The sequence below is a fragment of the Callionymus lyra genome, chromosome 1 (genome assembly GCF_982586985.1).
Source record: "Callionymus lyra chromosome 1, fCalLyr1.hap1.1, whole genome shotgun sequence".
NCBI lineage: Eukaryota > Metazoa > Chordata > Actinopteri > Syngnathiformes > Callionymidae > Callionymus > Callionymus lyra.
The window spans coordinates 36,095,823-36,114,479 of record NC_141818.1 but is presented as its reverse complement, the minus strand read 5'-3'; the positions used below and the strand labels follow the sequence as shown (position 1 = coordinate 36,114,479).

Below are 18,657 nucleotides of genomic sequence, written 5' to 3'. Positions count from 1 at the left end.
CGGTTTCTAACCCCGAGGATCGGACTGAAAAACTAGCCTAAGGCAAACAGCAGTAGGTGTGGCGGAGTCACACACTCCAGAAACTCAATTTGATGTGCCAAGTTCTGAACTCTACTTTCTCATGTTGCTATGGAAATGTGCGTTCGCTACCTGAGTAGGTGGGGCAGAGAATCAATCCAGGTGCTTCTCCTCCCTCTTCGGGAACCACAGGTGTCCCCTCCCACGCTTGTAAATTAAGGATAAAAGGGGGTGTATTGTAGGTTCTGCATCTCGGTCCATTCTCTGCTCACCAAGGCACAGAGACCAACTCACCAGACCTCACCATGGATTTCTACAGCAGAGCCGGCAGCATGAGGAGCTCATCCGGTGGCTTCGGAGGGGGAGGTAGTTCTGCTCGTAAGTCCATGTCTGTGTACGGCGGGGCAGGTGGCTCTGGAGCCAGAACCTCCATTGCCTCCCGCTCCTACAGCTCTGGAGGCGGTGCTAGCTTCGGTGGAGGCTACAGTGGAGGCTACAGTGGAGGATCCAGTGGAGGCTACGGTGGAGGTTCCGGCTTTGGTTTTGGCGGTGGTGCCGGTGGTGGTGGAGGTGGAGGTGGCGGATGCATTGACATCGGAGCCAACGAGAAGGCCACCATGCAGAACCTGAACGACCGTCTGGCCACTTACCTGGACAAGGTGCGCAGTCTGGAGAAGGCCAATGCTGAGCTGGAGCTGAAGATTCGCCAGTTCTTGGACAGCAAGACCTCTCCCTCTGCAAGAGACTACTCTGTTTACTTTGCCACCATTGCCGAACTGCAGGGAAAGGTATGTGTGTCATGACAATACTGCTCTTAAATTTTAATTTACTGGCATATTAAAATCACTAAAAAATACACATCACTTAGATCCAAGATGCCACCAGGATCAACGGTGGAATCTATCTGTCCATTGACAACGCCAAACTTGCTGCAGATGACTTCAGGACCAAGTGAGGAACCTACTTCTCAGAATGATCCTCTGTTCAAACTATTTGAGGGTCAAAATATTCATGTGTTTCTGTCATGCAGGTATGAGAATGAGCTCGCCATGCGCCAGTCGGTGGAAGCAGATATCGCTGGTCTGAAGAGGATGTTGGATGAGCTGACGTTGGCCAGATCAGACCTGGAGATGCAGATTGAAGGCTTAAGGGAGGAGCTGGTCTTCCTCAAGAAGAACCACGAGGAGGTTTGTTTTTGCTCAGTTATTTGTCTTATTAAAAAGAGGATGTTTGTTTCTCACTATCATGCTTTGACAGGAAATGGCCAGCATGAAGACTTCAATGGCTGGACAGGTTAACGTTGAGGTGGATTCCAAACCTGGTCCTGACCTCAGCACGATCATGTCTGAGATCCGTGAGCAATATGAGTGTGTCGCTGCAAAGAACGGAAAAGAACTGGAGGCATGGTTCCAGTCCAAAGTAAGATCTCTCTTTCAAAAACCTCTTCCTTTAAGAAACAAAACTGACATTTTCCTCTTGTAGTCAGAAGAACTGAACAAAGAGGTGGCTGTCAGCACAGAAACCCTCCAGACCTCCAAGTCAGAGATCACTGAAATTCGTCGTACGCTGCAGGGCTTGGAAATCGAGCTCCAGTCTCAACTCAGCATGGTAACTAAAAATGTTGACATCTCTGTGCACATTGAACCCAGTGCACTGGATAGTTTCTTACACAATCTTCTCCCTATTTCCCTCAGAAAGCGTCTCTGGAAGGAACTCTTGCAGAAACACAATCGAGATATGCCATGAAACTCCAAAGCCTCCAGATGCAGGTGACCAGTCTGGAAGAACAGATTATGTCCCTGCGTGCCGACATTGAGAACCAGAGCCAACAGTACCAAATGCTGCTTGACATCAAGACTCGTCTGGAGATGGAAATTGCAGAATACAGGAGACTGCTGGATGGAGAAGGAGGGTAAGAGAGGGACAACAGCTGCTGGTAGAACAAACAAACTGAGTTGTTACATGTCTCCATTTCCTTTCTCAGCTCCTCCTCCTCCACCTCCACCTCCACCACCAAAACCAAGGTGGTCGTCATCACTGAGGAATTAAAGGATGGCAGGGTTATTTCGTCCCAAACCTCCTAAACTTACTCAAGGAACGAAACATGCGCAGCACAAACAGCCGAGGACCGAGACATTCAACTCCATGACTCCATCACAAATATACTGGATTGAATAAAAGTTTGTGGACATACTTCATGTTCTGGTGTTTGATTGCAGAATCGTCCATTGTTCCCTTTTGTTGCTAATTTCTATTCATCAAACCAGTCACTTGGTAATTAGTGTGATTATTTATTAATAGATTGTCCTAAAAAATATCACAATTTCCAGGCTCTCTATGCTTTCCAGTGTTTTATTACAAGGGCTGAGGTGGGAGCACAGTCCAATGACAGGGGGAGATAAAAAAAAGGCAAAAAAATGTGTTAAAACAAATAAACTTTAATTTCAAACCCTAACATAATTCCATACTTCAGCCGGAGCACAGGGGCCTCAGGGTGGCCAAGAGAGATTTCATTAGGGTAATTAGTACCTACTGGCCCCGGTGTAGAACCACAAGTGGTTACACTATCACACCAGCAGGGTCCTGGAGTTTAAAACCTTCAACCTGACACATGCACACACATTTAAAAAAAATTACAAACCTTCGTATCAATTAAATACAATATGACCCTAAGATAACACATGGGTTGAGAAAATATTGCAAATGGAAAAGTTTCAAAAGTAGCCATGATTCTCTCTGTGTGTTAAGCCGTACTTGATTTTTTTCTTCTTCATATTTTGGGATGGCTAGGTCACAATATATTTTTTAGCAGCACAATCCTCACGACAGGGCTGTTGGTCTGCTTCTTTGGTTGTTTCCTGTCAGATAACTGTCCATTTCTACAAGCTACTTGCAGGCAATTTTAGCTATGGGCGCATTTAAGCTATGAATATGTCATTTTCAAAGATGACAGGTTAATGATGGCTTATAACAATAATTATCTCAAGTCACAATCATTGGCTGCTATATATCTTTTCTGTATGATGTAGACTACAAACCCACCAAATATGGTAACATTTGAACGTAGACTTTATAATTTAATAATCAAATCATCATATTTTAAGTATTTCAGCATGACTATCACAGTCTGCCATGTCTCGGATACTTGTCCAAAATGTCTAGAATAAAAAGGAACTCTGGTACACTGTCTACGGGAATGCGAAAAAAAAATCCAGATATTTTGGAGAGAGGTGATGAAAATTATTTTAGGAATGTTTTTTGTTTCAATATTTTTTATTGGAAAACGACAAATTAGATCACAGTGTACATCACAAAACTTTCCTTGACTTTTTCCTTTTTTTTTTTACATTGCAAAGAACACAACAAACAAATAAATTAAAAAACAAAACAATAATACAAAAATAGAAGGAAAACAAAAGGGCAATACAAGAAATCAAACAACACACCAACCCACACCCTCCCCATATCCTGGCATTCATAACGTCATCAATAAAAAATAACCTCTAGACAAGTTAGAATAATGAGTAATACTCTCAGTCAGGCAAAACTTGCAAAGCTTTAAAATATGACAGAAATGGTTCCCAAGTAACTGTGAATTTCTGTGTTGAGCCTATCATTATATATTTAATCTTTTCAAGTTTGAGAAAAGACACAACGTCTCTCAGCCACATTGAAGTTGTTGGTGGTTTTGGAGATTTCCAAAGCAACAGCAATCGTCGTCGAGCAATCAAAGAAGTGAATTTCACAACCATTTTCTGGAAAGAACTCAGATTCATGTCTTCTGACGGGGTTCCAAAAACTGCTATAAATGGGCATGGCTGAATTGTAATTCCCGATACAGTATATACAGTATACAGTTAAACTAGCCAGACCAGAATGTGAATAATTTTGAAAAAAGAGAACATATGCCCCAAATGACCATCGGATTTCAAACACCTGTCACATTAATCAGCTGCTTCCGGTCATATTTGTTAAGTCTAAATTTAGAGTCGGGAACTCTGTAGATTACTTTAAAATGGATTAGTGACAGTCGAGCTCAAGATGAAACGGAACCGATTTCACAAACCACTTTATCCCACCAAGTCTCGCCAAGCTGCATATTCAAGTCTTTTTCCCAGGCAGTTTTAAGTTTTAAGTTTTTAAGTTGGACTGATCACAGAGATTTAAATTTGATCATAAACCTCTGACACGATTCCCCCTCTATTGGTTTTGAAAGTCATAAAATCAACACTGAGCTGCTGAGATGGGTTTGAAGGAATATTAGTGAAGTTATGTGAAATGAAAGTTCCTGATTTGAAAATACCTAAAAAGATTACTAGCTGGTAGTCCGTCTTTCGAAGAAAGGTTGGTAAAGTTTTACAATTGGCCATCTGTATACAAATCCAGGAAATTATGTAGACCTTTGTTGTGCCACATAGAAGAAGGTGAGTCCTTGGTTGCAGAAGAAATAGGTTATTTTTATATATTGGGCCTAATGGGGATAAACCCAAACACTTAGTGTGTTTTCTGAATTGATACCAGACCTTAATTGTGTTCAAGATCACAGGGTTTTTAAGATATAATAACAATTTGGTTACAATGGAAGCAAATATTAATGCTGGCAGTGAAGAGGCAGGTGAACATGATAAGCTTTCTAATTTACACCATTGCTTTCAGGTATGTTTGACATCAATATCCCTGTAAATTCTAAACTTTTTCTTCTTGGCATTTGCCCCAACAAATTGGCAACCGCAAAAAAAGAGTACACCGTTTGACTTCGGCCTCCTCCTGGCCAGGAGAGTAATTGCACTCTGCTGGAAGAGAATAAATGCACCAACCATGGACATGTGGAAACGGCAGTACCGCAGTAACTGAAAGGTATTGGACTGGAGCGACGAACACTGGGGTGGGCAAACTCGGTGGGTACAGGTTTTTGTTCCAACCAATCAAGAGGACGCCTTTTGACCAATCATGAGTCTTCAGAGTGTAATCACTTGATTGTCAGTCTGGTGTTGCTTGTTTCAACTGAAACCTCATTGGTTAAACAGTGCATGTTGGATCGGTTGGAACAAAAACCTGCACCGACCCGGCCCTCTGCGGACAGAGTTTGCCCACCCCTGGACTAACATATATATTGAAAGGAAAAAGAAAGGAATTCCCAAATCTCTAGAAACCATATACAAACATAATAGAAGAAAGGAATACACAAATGGGAAATGTAACCTTGGAAATTTTGTTTTATTATACTTTTCTGTTTTTGAATAGGATTTTTTTTTTTTTGTGAACCTGAATGTTTATGTACCGTGCAGCTGTGTGGGTGTGAGTGAGTGGACGTGTGCCTGTTTTTTTGTTTATTGTCAGTTAACTGTGTTTTTGTTTTGTATTGTTTAATATGAGAAAATGTAAGAATGATTTTTTTTTTTTTTTTTTTTGCCGAGCCCATAATGACATTAAAATCTCACACTTGATGAGGTTAAGTACAATAGGAAACTTGAGAATCCATAGATCATGACGGTTTTTGTATTGTTTGTTCAGGTGAAATGGTAAAAAAAATAATTATTTTGTATTATATCATTTTATATTAAATTACATTCCCTTCCCTCCAATTTGCTCCCCTTGTCCCATCAGTTGCCAAATCAACTTCATCAAACATGAAAACAAGTTAATCAATGAAATGTAGAAAAATACAGACAGTAATTGGAATAAAAGTTGTTTTACATAATTATTTTAACTTTTGACAAAGTTATTAGTTAAAGCATTGGTTAGTGCAAAAACTAAAGTAGTTACTGTAACGCATCGCCTAATACCATAACTCCTAACATAGTTGCATAGATGCAATAGTCTTCAGTATGAGCCTCAGCATAGTGTTTGTGTCAGGCCAAGTACTATTTTCTTTTACTGCTAAAATGGCGGATGCTGATATTATCTAACAATGTTATTTTTGCTAAACCCAATAGCATGCAGCATTTCTTCTCTTTTAGTCCTAGTAGACTAGTACCTAAGTCTGCCTGCTTGAGTGGTTTGTCTTAAAAGAGAAGTGCCAGCAATGAATCTTTGAATATCTTGTGGTATGACAGCTCTTCAAACTAATTGTGACTACTATTCCTATAGATGTTATTCCTAATAAAACCAGGGTTGACCATCTTGCCTCTACTTGTACCAAGTGTGAACACATGAAGACATGTAGATCAGAAGCTTCAGGTCATATACCGTAAATTCCGGACTACAGAAGGCACCCGATTAAAAGCCGCATGCTCAAATTTTAGAAAGAAAATCAATTTTGTAATTATACAAGCCGCACCGGATTTTAAGCCGCAGGTTTAAACAGCCAAAAAAATGAACTACCGGTAATTCACGTCCATTTCTTACACTTAAATAAATAAAGCACTGTGTTATTCTTCTTAAGCATTGTTCAGATATTTACAGTCCGAGGAACCAGCGACAATAGCACAAGGCAGGTGGACAAACTGTCCGTGTCCTTCAACCGGGGAATTATTTCTTCATCACGCCGGCAACACGGATGAGTAGTTTGCTTTTTTCCACCTGATCGTAACGCAGTGATTGCGCGGATAAACGCGACTTCACGGCGAGCCGTCCTGCGTCTCTGCGCCTCACCTAGGATTCACTTAACGCAGCCTTTTTTCTGGACAATAATGGACTTGAACATTGGACACTGATCGCGGGGATTTGACTGTGGGGTGTCGTGGGTGTTCGTTGTTTTGTTCATGTTTGATTGATCCTCCTTTAAGGAGCGCTTTTTGTTAAATGTTATTAAGTAAATATATTTTGATTAACTTCTATAACGGCTTCATGTGTGGTCAGTGTTGTTATAATTAATGCTGTCACTCTGGAGCGTCACCAAGTCCGCACCAGAGCTCCGCCCCATAAAGAATGTGTGTGTGACGATCTCTCGAGGAGTTATGTGAGAAGGTCCGTTACAAAACGTCAGAGGTACTTCATCCATATTTATGATTTCATCTGGCCCGATGGAATTCTCCGCTATCTTTGTTTGAGTGAATGTGCGGAATGAAGTAAGTTTCTCTTCGTAGTCGGGAGGGAGCTGCTGACACAAAGTTACTCATTCATTCTATTGGTCTACTGTTGCTGAGCAAAATGTTTTTCCCGCCACGAAAAAAAAATGAATAAGCCGCACCGTAGTATAAACCGCAGTGTTTAAAGTGTAGGAAAAAAGTAGCGGCTTGTAGTCCGGAAATACGGTACACACTGCCATGACCACCCTCTGAGGCCTGACACCAATCCCAGTGCCGCTCCGGAACATTACAAGATAGTTTCTCCATCGAAAAAAAAATGGACAACATTATGACTAATAGAGGACCAACAATTATTATCTACCCTAAAATATACAGGAATTATTATTGATCGTTTTCCTGAACAGGGATATCTGAGAAGAATGGTTGTGGCAATTTTCTGACATTGCTTAAAAGACCTGGTTATTATTTGGACAATTAAGAGGGAGAACTGTTTTTTCTTCCATATCGACTTTCACCTGCAGAACAGGACTTCAAGTACTTGACCCCTCTGAGAAATATGCAAATGACCACATTGCATGTTTAGGCGAGCAAAGAATGTATCCAAAAATGTCTCCTCCCTTTGACCCCTCAGGGGTCCCCTCACATGCACAGTTTAGTATAAAATGGGAATGAAGGCTGAGTTCAGTATCTCAGTCCATTCTCGGCTCTCCAAGGTACAAAGACCAACTCACCAGACCTCACCATGGAAGTGTTCAGATCCAGCAGCATCAGGAGCTCATCTGGTGGCTACAGCATGGGAGGTGGTTCAGCCCGCAAGTCCTTGTCTGTGTATGGTGGCGCTGGAGGAAGTGGAGTCAGAACCTCAGTTGCCTCCCGTTCCTTCAGCTCAGGAGGTGGTGCTGCCAGCTTTGGCTATGGCATGAGCAGTGGAGGCATGGACCTCCATGTTGGAGCCAACGAGAAGGCCACCATGCAGAACCTGAACGACCGTCTGGCTACTTACCTGAACAAGGTGCGCAGTCTGGAGAAGGCCAATGCTGAGCTGGAGCTGAAGATTCGCCAGTTCATGGACAGCAAGATTTCTCCCTCTGCAAGAGACTACTCTGCTTTCTACTTCACCATCTCTGACCTGCAGGGAAAGGTACGTGTGTGACTATGAAACTCTTGAATTTAACAAGGCTGAGACCTCCAGAGACACTGTTTGACAACTTTTGCCCAACATAGATCCAAGATGCCACCAGGCTCAACGGTGGAATCTATCTGTCTATTGACAACGCCAAACTTGCTGCAGATGACTTCAGGACCAAGTGAGAAACCTAGTTCTCAGAACAATCCTCTGTTCAAACTATTTGAGGGTCAAAATATTAATGTGTTTCTGTCATGCAGGTATGAGAATGAGCTCACCATGCGCCAGTCGGTGGAAGCAGATATCGCTGGTCTGAAGAGAGTGTTGGATGAGCTGACTATGGCCAGATCAGACCTGGAGATGCAGATTGAAGGCTTAAGGGAGGAGCTGATGTACCTCAAGAAGAACCACGAGGAGGTTTGTTTCCTTCACATTTATTAGCCAGTATATGGATGTTTGTTTCTCACTGACATGCTTTTACAGGATATGGCGAACCTTAGGTTGGCAGTGGGTGGGCAGGTCAGCGTGGAGGTCGATGCAAAACCAGCTGTTGACCTGAGCGCTGTTATGCTGTCGATCCGTGAGCAGTATGAGGGTGTCGCTGCAAAGAATGCCAGAGACGTGGAGTTGTGGTTCCAGACCAAGGTAAGATGTCTTTATCAAACTTTTTAACTTCAAGACAAAGAAACTGACATGTTTCTTCCTCTAGTCAGTAGAACTGAACAAGCAAGTGGCTGTCAGCACAGAAACCCTCCAGACCTCCAGGTCAGAGATTTCTGAGGTCCGTCGTACACTGCAGAGCTTGGAAATCGAGCTCCAGTCTCAACTCAGCATGGTAATAATGAACGCTTGATTTACTCTGCAGGTTTATGTGGAGTCAACTCATTTCTTTGACTTATTATCTTCTTCAGAAAGCGGCTCTGGAAGGAACTCTTTCAGAAACTGAGGCACGGTACTGCATGAAACTCCAAGGCCTCCAGATGCAGGTGACCAGTCTGGAAGAACAGCTTTCAGGTCTGCGTGCTGACATTGAGCACCAGAGCCAAGAGTACAAAATGCTGCTTGACATCAAGACTCGTCTGGAGCTGGAAATTGCAGAATACAGGAGACTGCTGGACGGAGATGAGAAGTAAGAGAAGAACGCCAGTGCTGGTACAACTGTCATTTTTACATGAGCCTTTTAAATAGCCACGCTTTTCTCAATTCCAGATCCACCTCTAGCACAAGCTCCAGAGTGGTCATCATCACTGAGCAGATTGTTGATGGCAAGGTCATGTCCTCTTCTTCTGCCAGAAGCTAAACTATCTCACAGCAACCACTGAGGAATGGCTGAGACTTTTGAATCCAAGAGCTCCATCTCAAAAAATTACTGGATTGAATAAAAGTTTCGAAACTTACACATTGTTCTGTAATTTATTGGCTTAAAAAAATCATTTTCATATTAAAAAAAAACACAACATCAACTTTTTGTTGTCAACGCTCCAAGAGTGGAGCTTCCACTGAAAGTGTTTGTACTGAAAATAGTATCTCAATAAAGATCCAAACAGATTTTCAATAAGGAACCATCTTTGAACTGTGCAACTGACCAGCTCAGTCATTTAAACAAGGGATCGTACCACTGACTAAACAATAGTGAAAAGTGGAACACAGACCAGGGAGAGATGAAGGCTTTGATATGCAAATTTAAAATTTAGACAAGGTGGATGATTGACAAATCAACAAATGGCATCACAAGAAGGTGCAACATCCTCACAAATAAGAGATATTATGCATTCCACTGCATCTCACTGCTGCTCAGTCGTACGCCACAGCCCCATGCACACCTTTGCAAGTCATCCCACCATCATTGCAATGATAGCCTTCATAGGCCTGATAAATGCTGATGACAATTCAAGTGGCTCTTCAGTACATTACAAGAAAATCGGTCTCAATAATGAAAAGTGAGTAAATCTACGCGCAGATTTGAACATAAAGGTCTATGCTTATAAAACTGGTAAAATGTGGAATTAGTATAAATCAACGCCCCTGATCAATCTGTTTAGAAAGACAGAGGCCCCCACCCGAGAACATTTGAATCTTGAGGGCAAGTTAGGATGTTTTCTCAGCGGCTGGTCGGTGACACAGGCAACATGAAAGAACCATTTGCCGATAGGGGGCGGACCTCCCGGCCTGGAAATTTGCCTTAAATATAGCGATGTTTCTATTGTTCGAGACCTTTTCTCCCGGGGCTATTGACCTGTAAAGTCACCGGGAGAAAGTGCGCCCGATCGATCGTAAAGGTTATATTTTGTTTGACTTAAAGGGGCGAATAAACGACCCGTGACACTCTGCTTTGACCATTTCTCTCCACAAAGCGAAGAATTAAGACCCGGTGACAGGAAGTGGCAGCGTGTTGGAGCGACCGGAAAGGACTGCAGTTTTGACCGTTTTACCTTCATCATCATAACATCTCTATCAGACGATGGTCCATGTTATCAGATTCATAACAGATGAACCGCTGCGGCTAGAGAGGTTCAAGATCAACCGGCCCGTGATAAGAGAGCTAACTTCTGGCGTGTAGAGGACCAGGGCTCAGCTATTTCAGATGCGAACATGCAATATCAAATTAAATTAACCATGGTGTTGCACCTGTAGAACATACAACGTATCCCAGATGAAAACTGTATGATTTATTGAAAATAAACACACAAAAAAAACACGTCAGCCACAGAGAGCGTACATTTTAGAGTCCAAAATGTCTCCAGCAGAGGTGACAACGTGGAGAGAGTTGACAACTATAAGTACCTTGGTGTGTGGCTGGATAGTAAACTGGACTGGTCCTGCAACACAGACTATGTGTCTAATAAAGTCTAGAGTAAACTGTACTTTCTGAGGAAGCTCCGATCATTTAACATCTGCAGGAAACTCCTCTGCATGTTCTACCAGTCTGTGGTGGCCAGTGTCCTGTTCTATGATGTGGTCGGAATGTAAGTAATTACGTAAGTAATTTATATTTCTAGAGCGTTTTCCGGACCACGTTCACAAAGCGCTTAAACAATCAAAACAATACTCAATAAAATATATACTTAAAAGCTCAAGATAACACCGAGAACCAAGAGGAGTGTCAAGAGGTTGGACAGGCTGATCAGGAGGGCTGGCTCTGTGGTTGACATGAAGCTGGAATCACTGGTGACAGTTTCAGAGAGGAGCTCACTGGACAAACTTCTGTCCATCATGGATGATGACAGCCTCTGAACGCCGTCATTAGTGAAAAGAGAAGCAGATGGAGTGCACAAATGCTCCTCCCCAGATGCAACACCAATAGACTCAGGGACTCATTCTTTCCTTGTGCTATTAGACTGTATAATTCTGAGATTGGTGGCAGGAGCCGAGAGAAGGGATGATGAAATTCTATGTTTGTAACTTTTTGGGTCTTTGTGTTATTTCCTTTGATCTATGATCTTTTTATTTGCATTCGTTCTTGTTCTTGTCGTTTGAAACCTGCTGACGAGACAATCGCTCACGTTATAAGGTAGATCTCCCAGTTGGGAATTATACCAGACGGTTATTTAAATTATTTGTTATTTTAGCCAATATTCATTGATTTTTATTCTTGAACATAAGTAGAAATAGATTTGTTTTGATTAGAAAGACTTTATTATTCCTTTTTGAAAAAATAGATTTCTAGTAACGTGTAATCTATTGTGTTGATTTACGTAGATAGCCAAAAACATGTACTTAATATAGATTTTAATTTTTTTTTTTTTTTTAAAAGCAGCTAAATGTGGACAAAACTGAAACTCTGGTTATTGCTCCTGATGATAAGGTTCCAGGGTTGAGTCAGTACTTGGGTGACTTAGGTCAGTCTGTCAAACTGAGCCTGAGAAACCTGGGTGTTGTATTTGATAAAGACATGACTCTTGTTCAACACTGCAGAAAACTGACTAGAAACTGTTTCCTTCAACTGAGAAAAAAATCTAAATTAAGGAAAATGTAGTCACAACATGATCTGGAGCTAGTAATCCATGTGTTTGTGTCTTCTCGCCTGGACAATTGCAACAGTTTTTTTTCATGTCTTAACAAGAAGGAGCTGTCTCGCCTGCAGTTGATACAGAACTCTGCAGCGAGAATTCTGACCCGCTCTAGTAGAAGAACTCAAATTTCTCCGATCCTTAATACTCTTCACTGGCTTCCAGTTTCTTTCAGGATCAACTTTAAAATTCTGGTTCTTACTTTCAGAGCTATTCATGGTCAGACTACTCCTTACATCACTGATCTGATCCAGCCTTAAACCCCAGCTCGGGCTCTGAGGTCTGTGGATCAGAATCTACTGATGGTTCCTGAACACGGTTCAGGACCAGAGGAGAGAAATCCTTCCAGGCTTTTGGTCCTAAGCTTTGGAACGATCTTCCTCTCTTTTTGCGCTTGATGGATCTACTGACTCCTTTAAGAAACATCTTAAGACCTTTTAATTTGTGCAGGCTTTTCCTTGATTTTCTGGAACTCCTGTGTTGTTCTCAGTGTTATCTTTTTATTTTTTATCATCTGATCTCTCTCATCTCATTTTAAACCTGCTATTTGTCTACAAACATAAAAGAAATGCATCATGGTTCAATATTTTGGGACGTTCATATCACTTTTTTCAAAGACATCTGCACATTCTTACATAACATAACAGCAACATGAATACAAATGTATTACATGAATAGTGGCAAACATCATGTGGATTCTTACATTTACGCAAGAACTACACATAGTTAGGAGCATGTGTAGATTTTGTAAGTAGCGACGAAAAGATCAGAGCCAGAAAAATACAGATGGATTCTGAATTCCGTTAAATATTATAATGCTAATGTTTAACACACAAATTCGTTCTGCACATGTTTTAAGAACGAGACATTATGTCTCTTTTTAAAAGAAAGAAACTTTTGACCAGCAAGACCAAATATCAATATCTACTCCAAATTATACATTAATTAATCTTACTCTGTATCAAGTACCTTGTAACTGATGACAAAGTTGGTTTACATAATTTATCACGGTCTTGAAAAGGAAGACTTATGGAGGAATGTTGTCAAAGTTTTTTGAAATTGACTTAGAATTCTGGTTCATTCTTGGACTTTCAAGATGGAGAACTGTTTTTTCTGCCAGTTCAACTTTCACATACAGAACAGGAATAAACATACTTGTCAATCTGGTAAATACACGGATGACCACATTGCATGTTTAGGTGGAGTAAAGAATGTATCCAAGAATGTCTCCTCCCTTTGACCCCATAGGGGTCCCCTCCCATTAATCCTCAAGTGGATAAAAAGGCAGCGAAAGCTCAGTTCAGTATCTCAGTCCATTCTCTGCTCTCCAAGGCACAGAGACCAACTCACCAGACCTCACCATGGAAGTGTTCAGATCCAGCAGCATCAGAAGCTCATCTGGTGGCTACGGCATGGGAGGTGGTTCAGCCCGCAAGTCCTTGTCTGTGTATGGGGGCGCTGGAGGAAGTGGAGTCAGAACCTCAGTTGCCTCCCGTTCCTTCAGCTCAGGAGGTGGTGCTGCTGGCTTTGGGTATGGCATGAGCAGTGGAGGCATGGACCTCCATGTTGGAACCAACGAGAAGGCCACCATGCAGAACCTGAACGACCGTCTGGCTACTTACCTGAACAAGGTGCGCAGTCTGGAGAAGGCCAATGCTGAGCTGGAGCTGAAGATTCGCCAGTTCATGGACAGCAGGATTTCTCCCTCTGCAAGAGACTACTCTGCTTTCTACTTCACCATCTCTGACCTGCAGGGAAAGGTACGTGTGTGACTATGAAACTCTTGAATTGAACAAGGCTGAGACCTCCAGAGACAATGTTTGACAACTTGTACCCAACACAGATCCAAGATGCCACCAGGCTCAACGGTGGAATCTATCTGTCCATTGACAATGCCAAACTTGCTGCAGATGACTTCAGGACCAAGTGAGAAACCTACTTCTCAGAATGATCCTCTGTTCAAACTATTTGAGGGTCAAAAATGTGTTTCTGTCATGCAGGTATGAGAATGAGCTCGCCATGCGCCAGTCGGTGGAAGCAGATATCGCTGGTCTGAAGAGAGTGTTGGATGAGCTGACCATGGCCAGATCAGACCTGGAGATGCAGATTGAAGGCTTAAGGGAGGAGCTGATCTACCTCAAGAAGAACCACGAGGAGGTTTGTTTCCTTCACATTTATTAGTCAGTATATGGATGTTTGTTTCTCACTAACATGCTTTTACAGGATATGGCGAACCTTAGGTTGGCAGTGGGTGGACAGGTCAGCGTGGAGGTCGATGCAAAACCAGCTGTTGACCTGAGCGCTGTTATGCTGTCGATCCGTGAGCAGTATGAGGGTGTCGCTGCAAAGAACGCACGAGACCTGGAGGCATGGTTCCAGGCTAAGGTATGATCTCTTTTTCCAGCGTGTTAACTTTAACAAACAAAACTCACATTTTTCATCCTGTAGTCAGAAGAACTGAACAAGCAAGTGGCTGTCAGCACAGAAACCCTCCAGACCTCCAGGTCAGAGATATCCGAGGTCCGTCGTACACTGCAGAGCTTGGAAATCGAGCTCCAGTCTCAACTCAGCATGGTAATAATGAACGCTTGATTTACTCTGCAGGTTTATGTGGAGTCAACTCATTTCTTTGACTTGTTATCTTCTTTAGAAAGCGGCTCTGGAAGGAACTCTCGCAGAAACTGAGGCACGGTACTGCATGAAACTCCAAGGCCTCCAGATGCAGGTGACCAGTCTGGAAGAACAGCTTTCAGGTCTGCGTGCTGACATTGAGCACCAGAGCCAAGAGTACAAAATGCTGCTTGACATCAAGACTCGTCTGGAGCTGGAAATTGCAGAATACAGGAGACTGCTGGACGGAGATGCGAAGTAAGAGAAGAACGCCAATGCTGGCACAACTGTCATTTTTACATGAGCTTTTTGAATAGCCACGCTTTTCTCAATTCCAGATCCACCTCTAGCACCAGCTCCAGAGTGGTCATCATCACTGAGCAGATTGTTGATGGCAAGGTGGTTACCTCTTCTTCTGCCAGAAGCTAAACTATCTCACAGCAACCACTGAGGAATGGCTGAGATCTGAGACTTTTGAATCCAAGAGCTCCATCTCAAAAAATAACTGGATTGAATAAAAGTTTCTAAACATACACATTGTTCTGTCATTTATTGGCTTGATTAAATCATCTTCATATTTAAAAAAAAACAACATCAACTATTTGTGGTCAACGCTCCAAGAGTGGAGCTTCCACTGAAAATGTTTGCACTGGAAATAGTATCTCAATAAAGATCCAAACAGATTTTCAATAAAGAACCATCTTTTAATCAAAGGTATATGCTTATAAAACTGGTAAAATGTGTTTAAGAGGTAAGTAAATATGTTTTATTTTCTTCTGCTAGTAGGGGTAGTTGTGAAAAGTTCAGGCGAAGCTCTGGTTCTTTAAAGGAGATGCCAGATGCCCTTAATCATCCTAACATCTCTATCAGACGATATTCCATGTTATCAGATTCATAACAGATGAACCGCTGCAGCTAGAGAGGTTCAAGATTAACCGGCCCGTGATAAGAGAGCTAACTTCTGGCGTGAAGGACAAAGGCTCAGCTATTTCAGGAGAGAACATGCAATATCAAATTAAATTTACCATGGTGTTGCACCTGTAGAACATCCACCGTATCCCAGATGAAAACTGTATGATTTATTGAAAAGAAACACAAAAGAAACACGTTAGCCACAGAGAGCGTACATTTTAGAGTCCAAAATGTCTCCATCAGAGGTGACAACATGGAGAGAGTTGACAACTATAAGTACCTCGGTGTGTGGCTGGATAGTAAACTGGACTGGTCCTGCAACATAGACCATGTATATAAGAAAGACCAGAGTAGACTGTACCTTGTGAGGAAGCTCCGATCATTTAACATCTGCAGGAAACTCCTCTGCATGTTCTACCAGTCTGTGGTGGCCAGTGTCCTGTTCTATGATGTGGTCGGAATGTAAGTAATTACGTAAGTAATTTATATTTCTAGAGCGTTTTCCGGACCACGTTCACAAAGCGCTTAAACAATCAAAACAATACTCAATAAAATATATACTTAAAAGGTCAAGATAACACCGAGAACCAAGAGGAGTGTCAACAGGTTGGACAGGCTGATCAGGAGGGCTGGCTCTGTGGTTGTCATGAAGCTGGAATCACTGGTGACAGTTTCAGAGAGGATATCTCTGGACAATCTACTGTCCATCATGGATGATGAAAGTCATCCTCTGAACACCGTCATTAGTGAAAAGAGAAGCAGATGGAGTGCACAAATGCTCCTCCCCAGATGCAACACCAATAGACTCAGGGACTCATTCTTTCCTCGTGCTATTAGACTGTATAATTCTGAGATTGGTGGCAAGAGCCGAGAGAAGGGATGATGAAATTCTATGTTTGTAACTTTTTGGGTCTTTGTGTTATTTCCTTTGATCTATGATCTTTTTATTTGCATTTTTTGTTCTTGTTCTTGTCGTTTGAAACCTGCTGACGAGACAATCACTCACGTTATAAGGTAGATCTCCCAGTTGGGAATTATACCAGACGGTTATTTAAATTATTTGTTATTTTAGCCAATATTCATTGATTTTTATTCTTGAACATAAGTAGAAATAGATTTGTTTTGATTAGAAAGACTTTATTATTCCTTTTGGAAAAAATTGATTTCTAGTAACGTGTAATCTATTGTGTTGATTCACGTAGATAGCCAAAAACATGTACTTAATATAGATTTTAAACCTGATATTTGTCTACAAATATAAAAGAAATGCATCATGGTTAAATATTTTGGGACGTTCATATCACATTTTTCAAAGGCATCTGCACATTTTCGCATAACATAACAGCAACATGAATAAAACGCGTTACATGAATAGTGGCAGCATTCTTCTCTTTTCAGTCAGTATACTTGAATCAAATGTACGTGTAAATACCTAAGTCTGCCTGCTTGACTGGTTTGTCTTAAAAGAGGAAAAAGTGCCAGTAATGAATCTTCGATTATCTTGTGGTATGACAGCTCTTCAAACTGATAGTGACTACTATTCCTATAGATGTTTTTCCTTATAAAACCAGAGTTGACCATCTTGCCTCTACTTGTACCAAGTTTGAACACATGAAGACATCTAGATCAGAAGCTTCAGGTCATAACATTTAACTGTTGTTTTCATTTGATTCTTATATTTTTAATCATTTAGTTCAATAATTCCTTCATTGAAAGATTTAATTTGTTGCTCAATTCCAGATCCACCTCTAGCACAAGCTCCAGAGTGGTCATCATCACTGAGCAGATTGTTGATGGCAAGGTCGTGTCCTCTTCTTCTGCCAGAAGCTAAACTATCTCACAGCAACCACTGAGGAATGGCTGAGATCTGAGACTTTTGAATCCAAGAGCTCCATCTCAAAAAATAACTGGATTGAATAAAAGTTTCTAAACTTACACATTGTTCTATCATTTATTGGCTTAAATAAATCATTTTCACATTAAAAAAAGCAGCTAAATGTGGACAAAACTGAAACTCTGGTTATTGCTCCTGATGATAAGGTTCCAGGGTTGAGTCAGTACTTGGGTGACTTAGGTCAGTCTGTCAAACTGAGCCTGAGAAACCTGGGTGTTGTATTTGATTAAGACATGACTCTTGTTCAACACTGCAGAAAACTGACTAGAAACTGTTTCCTTCAACTGAGAAAAAAATCTAAATTAAGGAAAATGTAGTCACAACATGATCTGGAGCTAGTAATCCATGTGTTTGTGTCTTCTCGCCTGGACAATTGCAACAGTTTTTTTTCATGTCTTAACAAGAAGGAGCTGTCTCGCCTGCAGTTGATACAGAACTCTGCAGCGAGAATTCTGACCCGCTCTAGTAGAAGAACTCAAATTTCTCCGATCCTTAATACTCTTCACTGGCTTCCAGTTTCTTTCAGGATCAACTTTAAAATTCTGGTTCTTACTTTCAGAGCTATTCATGGTCAGACTACTCCTTACATCACTGATCTAATCCAGCCTTAAACCCCAGCTCGGGCTCTGAGGTCTGTGGATCAGAATCTACTGATGGTTCCTGAACACGGTTCAGGACCAGAGGAGAGAAATCCTTCCAGGCTTTTGGTCCTAAGCTTTGGAACGATCTTCCTCTCTCTTTGCGCTTGATGATTCTACTGACTCCTTTAAGAAACTTCTGAAGACCTTTTAATTTGTGCAGGCTTTTCCTTGATTTTCTGGAACTCCTGTGTTGTTCTCAGTGTTATCTTTTTATTTTTTATCATCTGATCTCTCTCATCTCATTTTAAACCTGCTATTTGTCTACAAACATAAAAGAAATGCATCATGGTTCAATATTTTGGGACGTTCATATCACTTTTTTCAAAGACATCTGCACATTCTTACATAACATAACAGCAACATGAATACAAATGTATTACATGAATAGTGGCAAACATCATGTGGATTCTTACATTTACGCAAGAACGACACATAGTTAGGAGCATATGTAGATTTTGTAAGTAGCGACGAAAAG

The 18,657-nt window shown here is 41.4% G+C and overlaps 3 protein-coding genes across 3 annotated transcripts; all 3 read left to right on the top strand.

Annotated features, from left to right (window-relative positions):
* The first annotated feature begins 260 nt into the window (after positions 1-260).
* Positions 261-2,211, top strand: LOC148089281 (keratin, type I cytoskeletal 13-like). The gene is made up of 7 exons (XM_087804991.1): positions 261-806; positions 887-969; positions 1,049-1,205; positions 1,276-1,437; positions 1,501-1,626; positions 1,713-1,930; positions 2,003-2,211. The coding sequence occupies exons 1-7, from the start codon at positions 324-326 to the stop codon at positions 2,100-2,102; spliced, it is 1,329 nt and encodes a 442-aa protein (XP_087661117.1). The 5' UTR covers positions 261-323; the 3' UTR covers positions 2,103-2,211.
* Positions 2,212-7,695: 5,484 nt separating this feature from the next.
* Positions 7,696-9,415, top strand: LOC148089280 (keratin, type I cytoskeletal 50 kDa-like). Its single transcript, XM_087785469.1, has 7 exons — positions 7,696-8,130; positions 8,214-8,296; positions 8,376-8,532; positions 8,599-8,760; positions 8,825-8,950; positions 9,027-9,244; positions 9,292-9,415. Exons 1-7 carry the CDS (start codon positions 7,732-7,734, stop codon positions 9,413-9,415), a joined length of 1,269 nt encoding a protein of 422 aa, XP_087641595.1. The 5' UTR covers positions 7,696-7,731.
* A 4,013-nt stretch (positions 9,416-13,428) lies between these two features.
* LOC148089279 (keratin, type I cytoskeletal 13-like) lies at positions 13,429-14,999 on the top strand. The gene is made up of 6 exons (XM_087805089.1): positions 13,429-13,885; positions 13,969-14,051; positions 14,126-14,282; positions 14,349-14,510; positions 14,574-14,699; positions 14,776-14,999. The coding sequence occupies exons 1-6, from the start codon at positions 13,487-13,489 to the stop codon at positions 14,995-14,997; spliced, it is 1,149 nt and encodes a 382-aa protein (XP_087661215.1). The 5' UTR covers positions 13,429-13,486; the 3' UTR covers positions 14,998-14,999.
* The last annotated feature ends 3,658 nt before the right edge of the window (positions 15,000-18,657 follow it).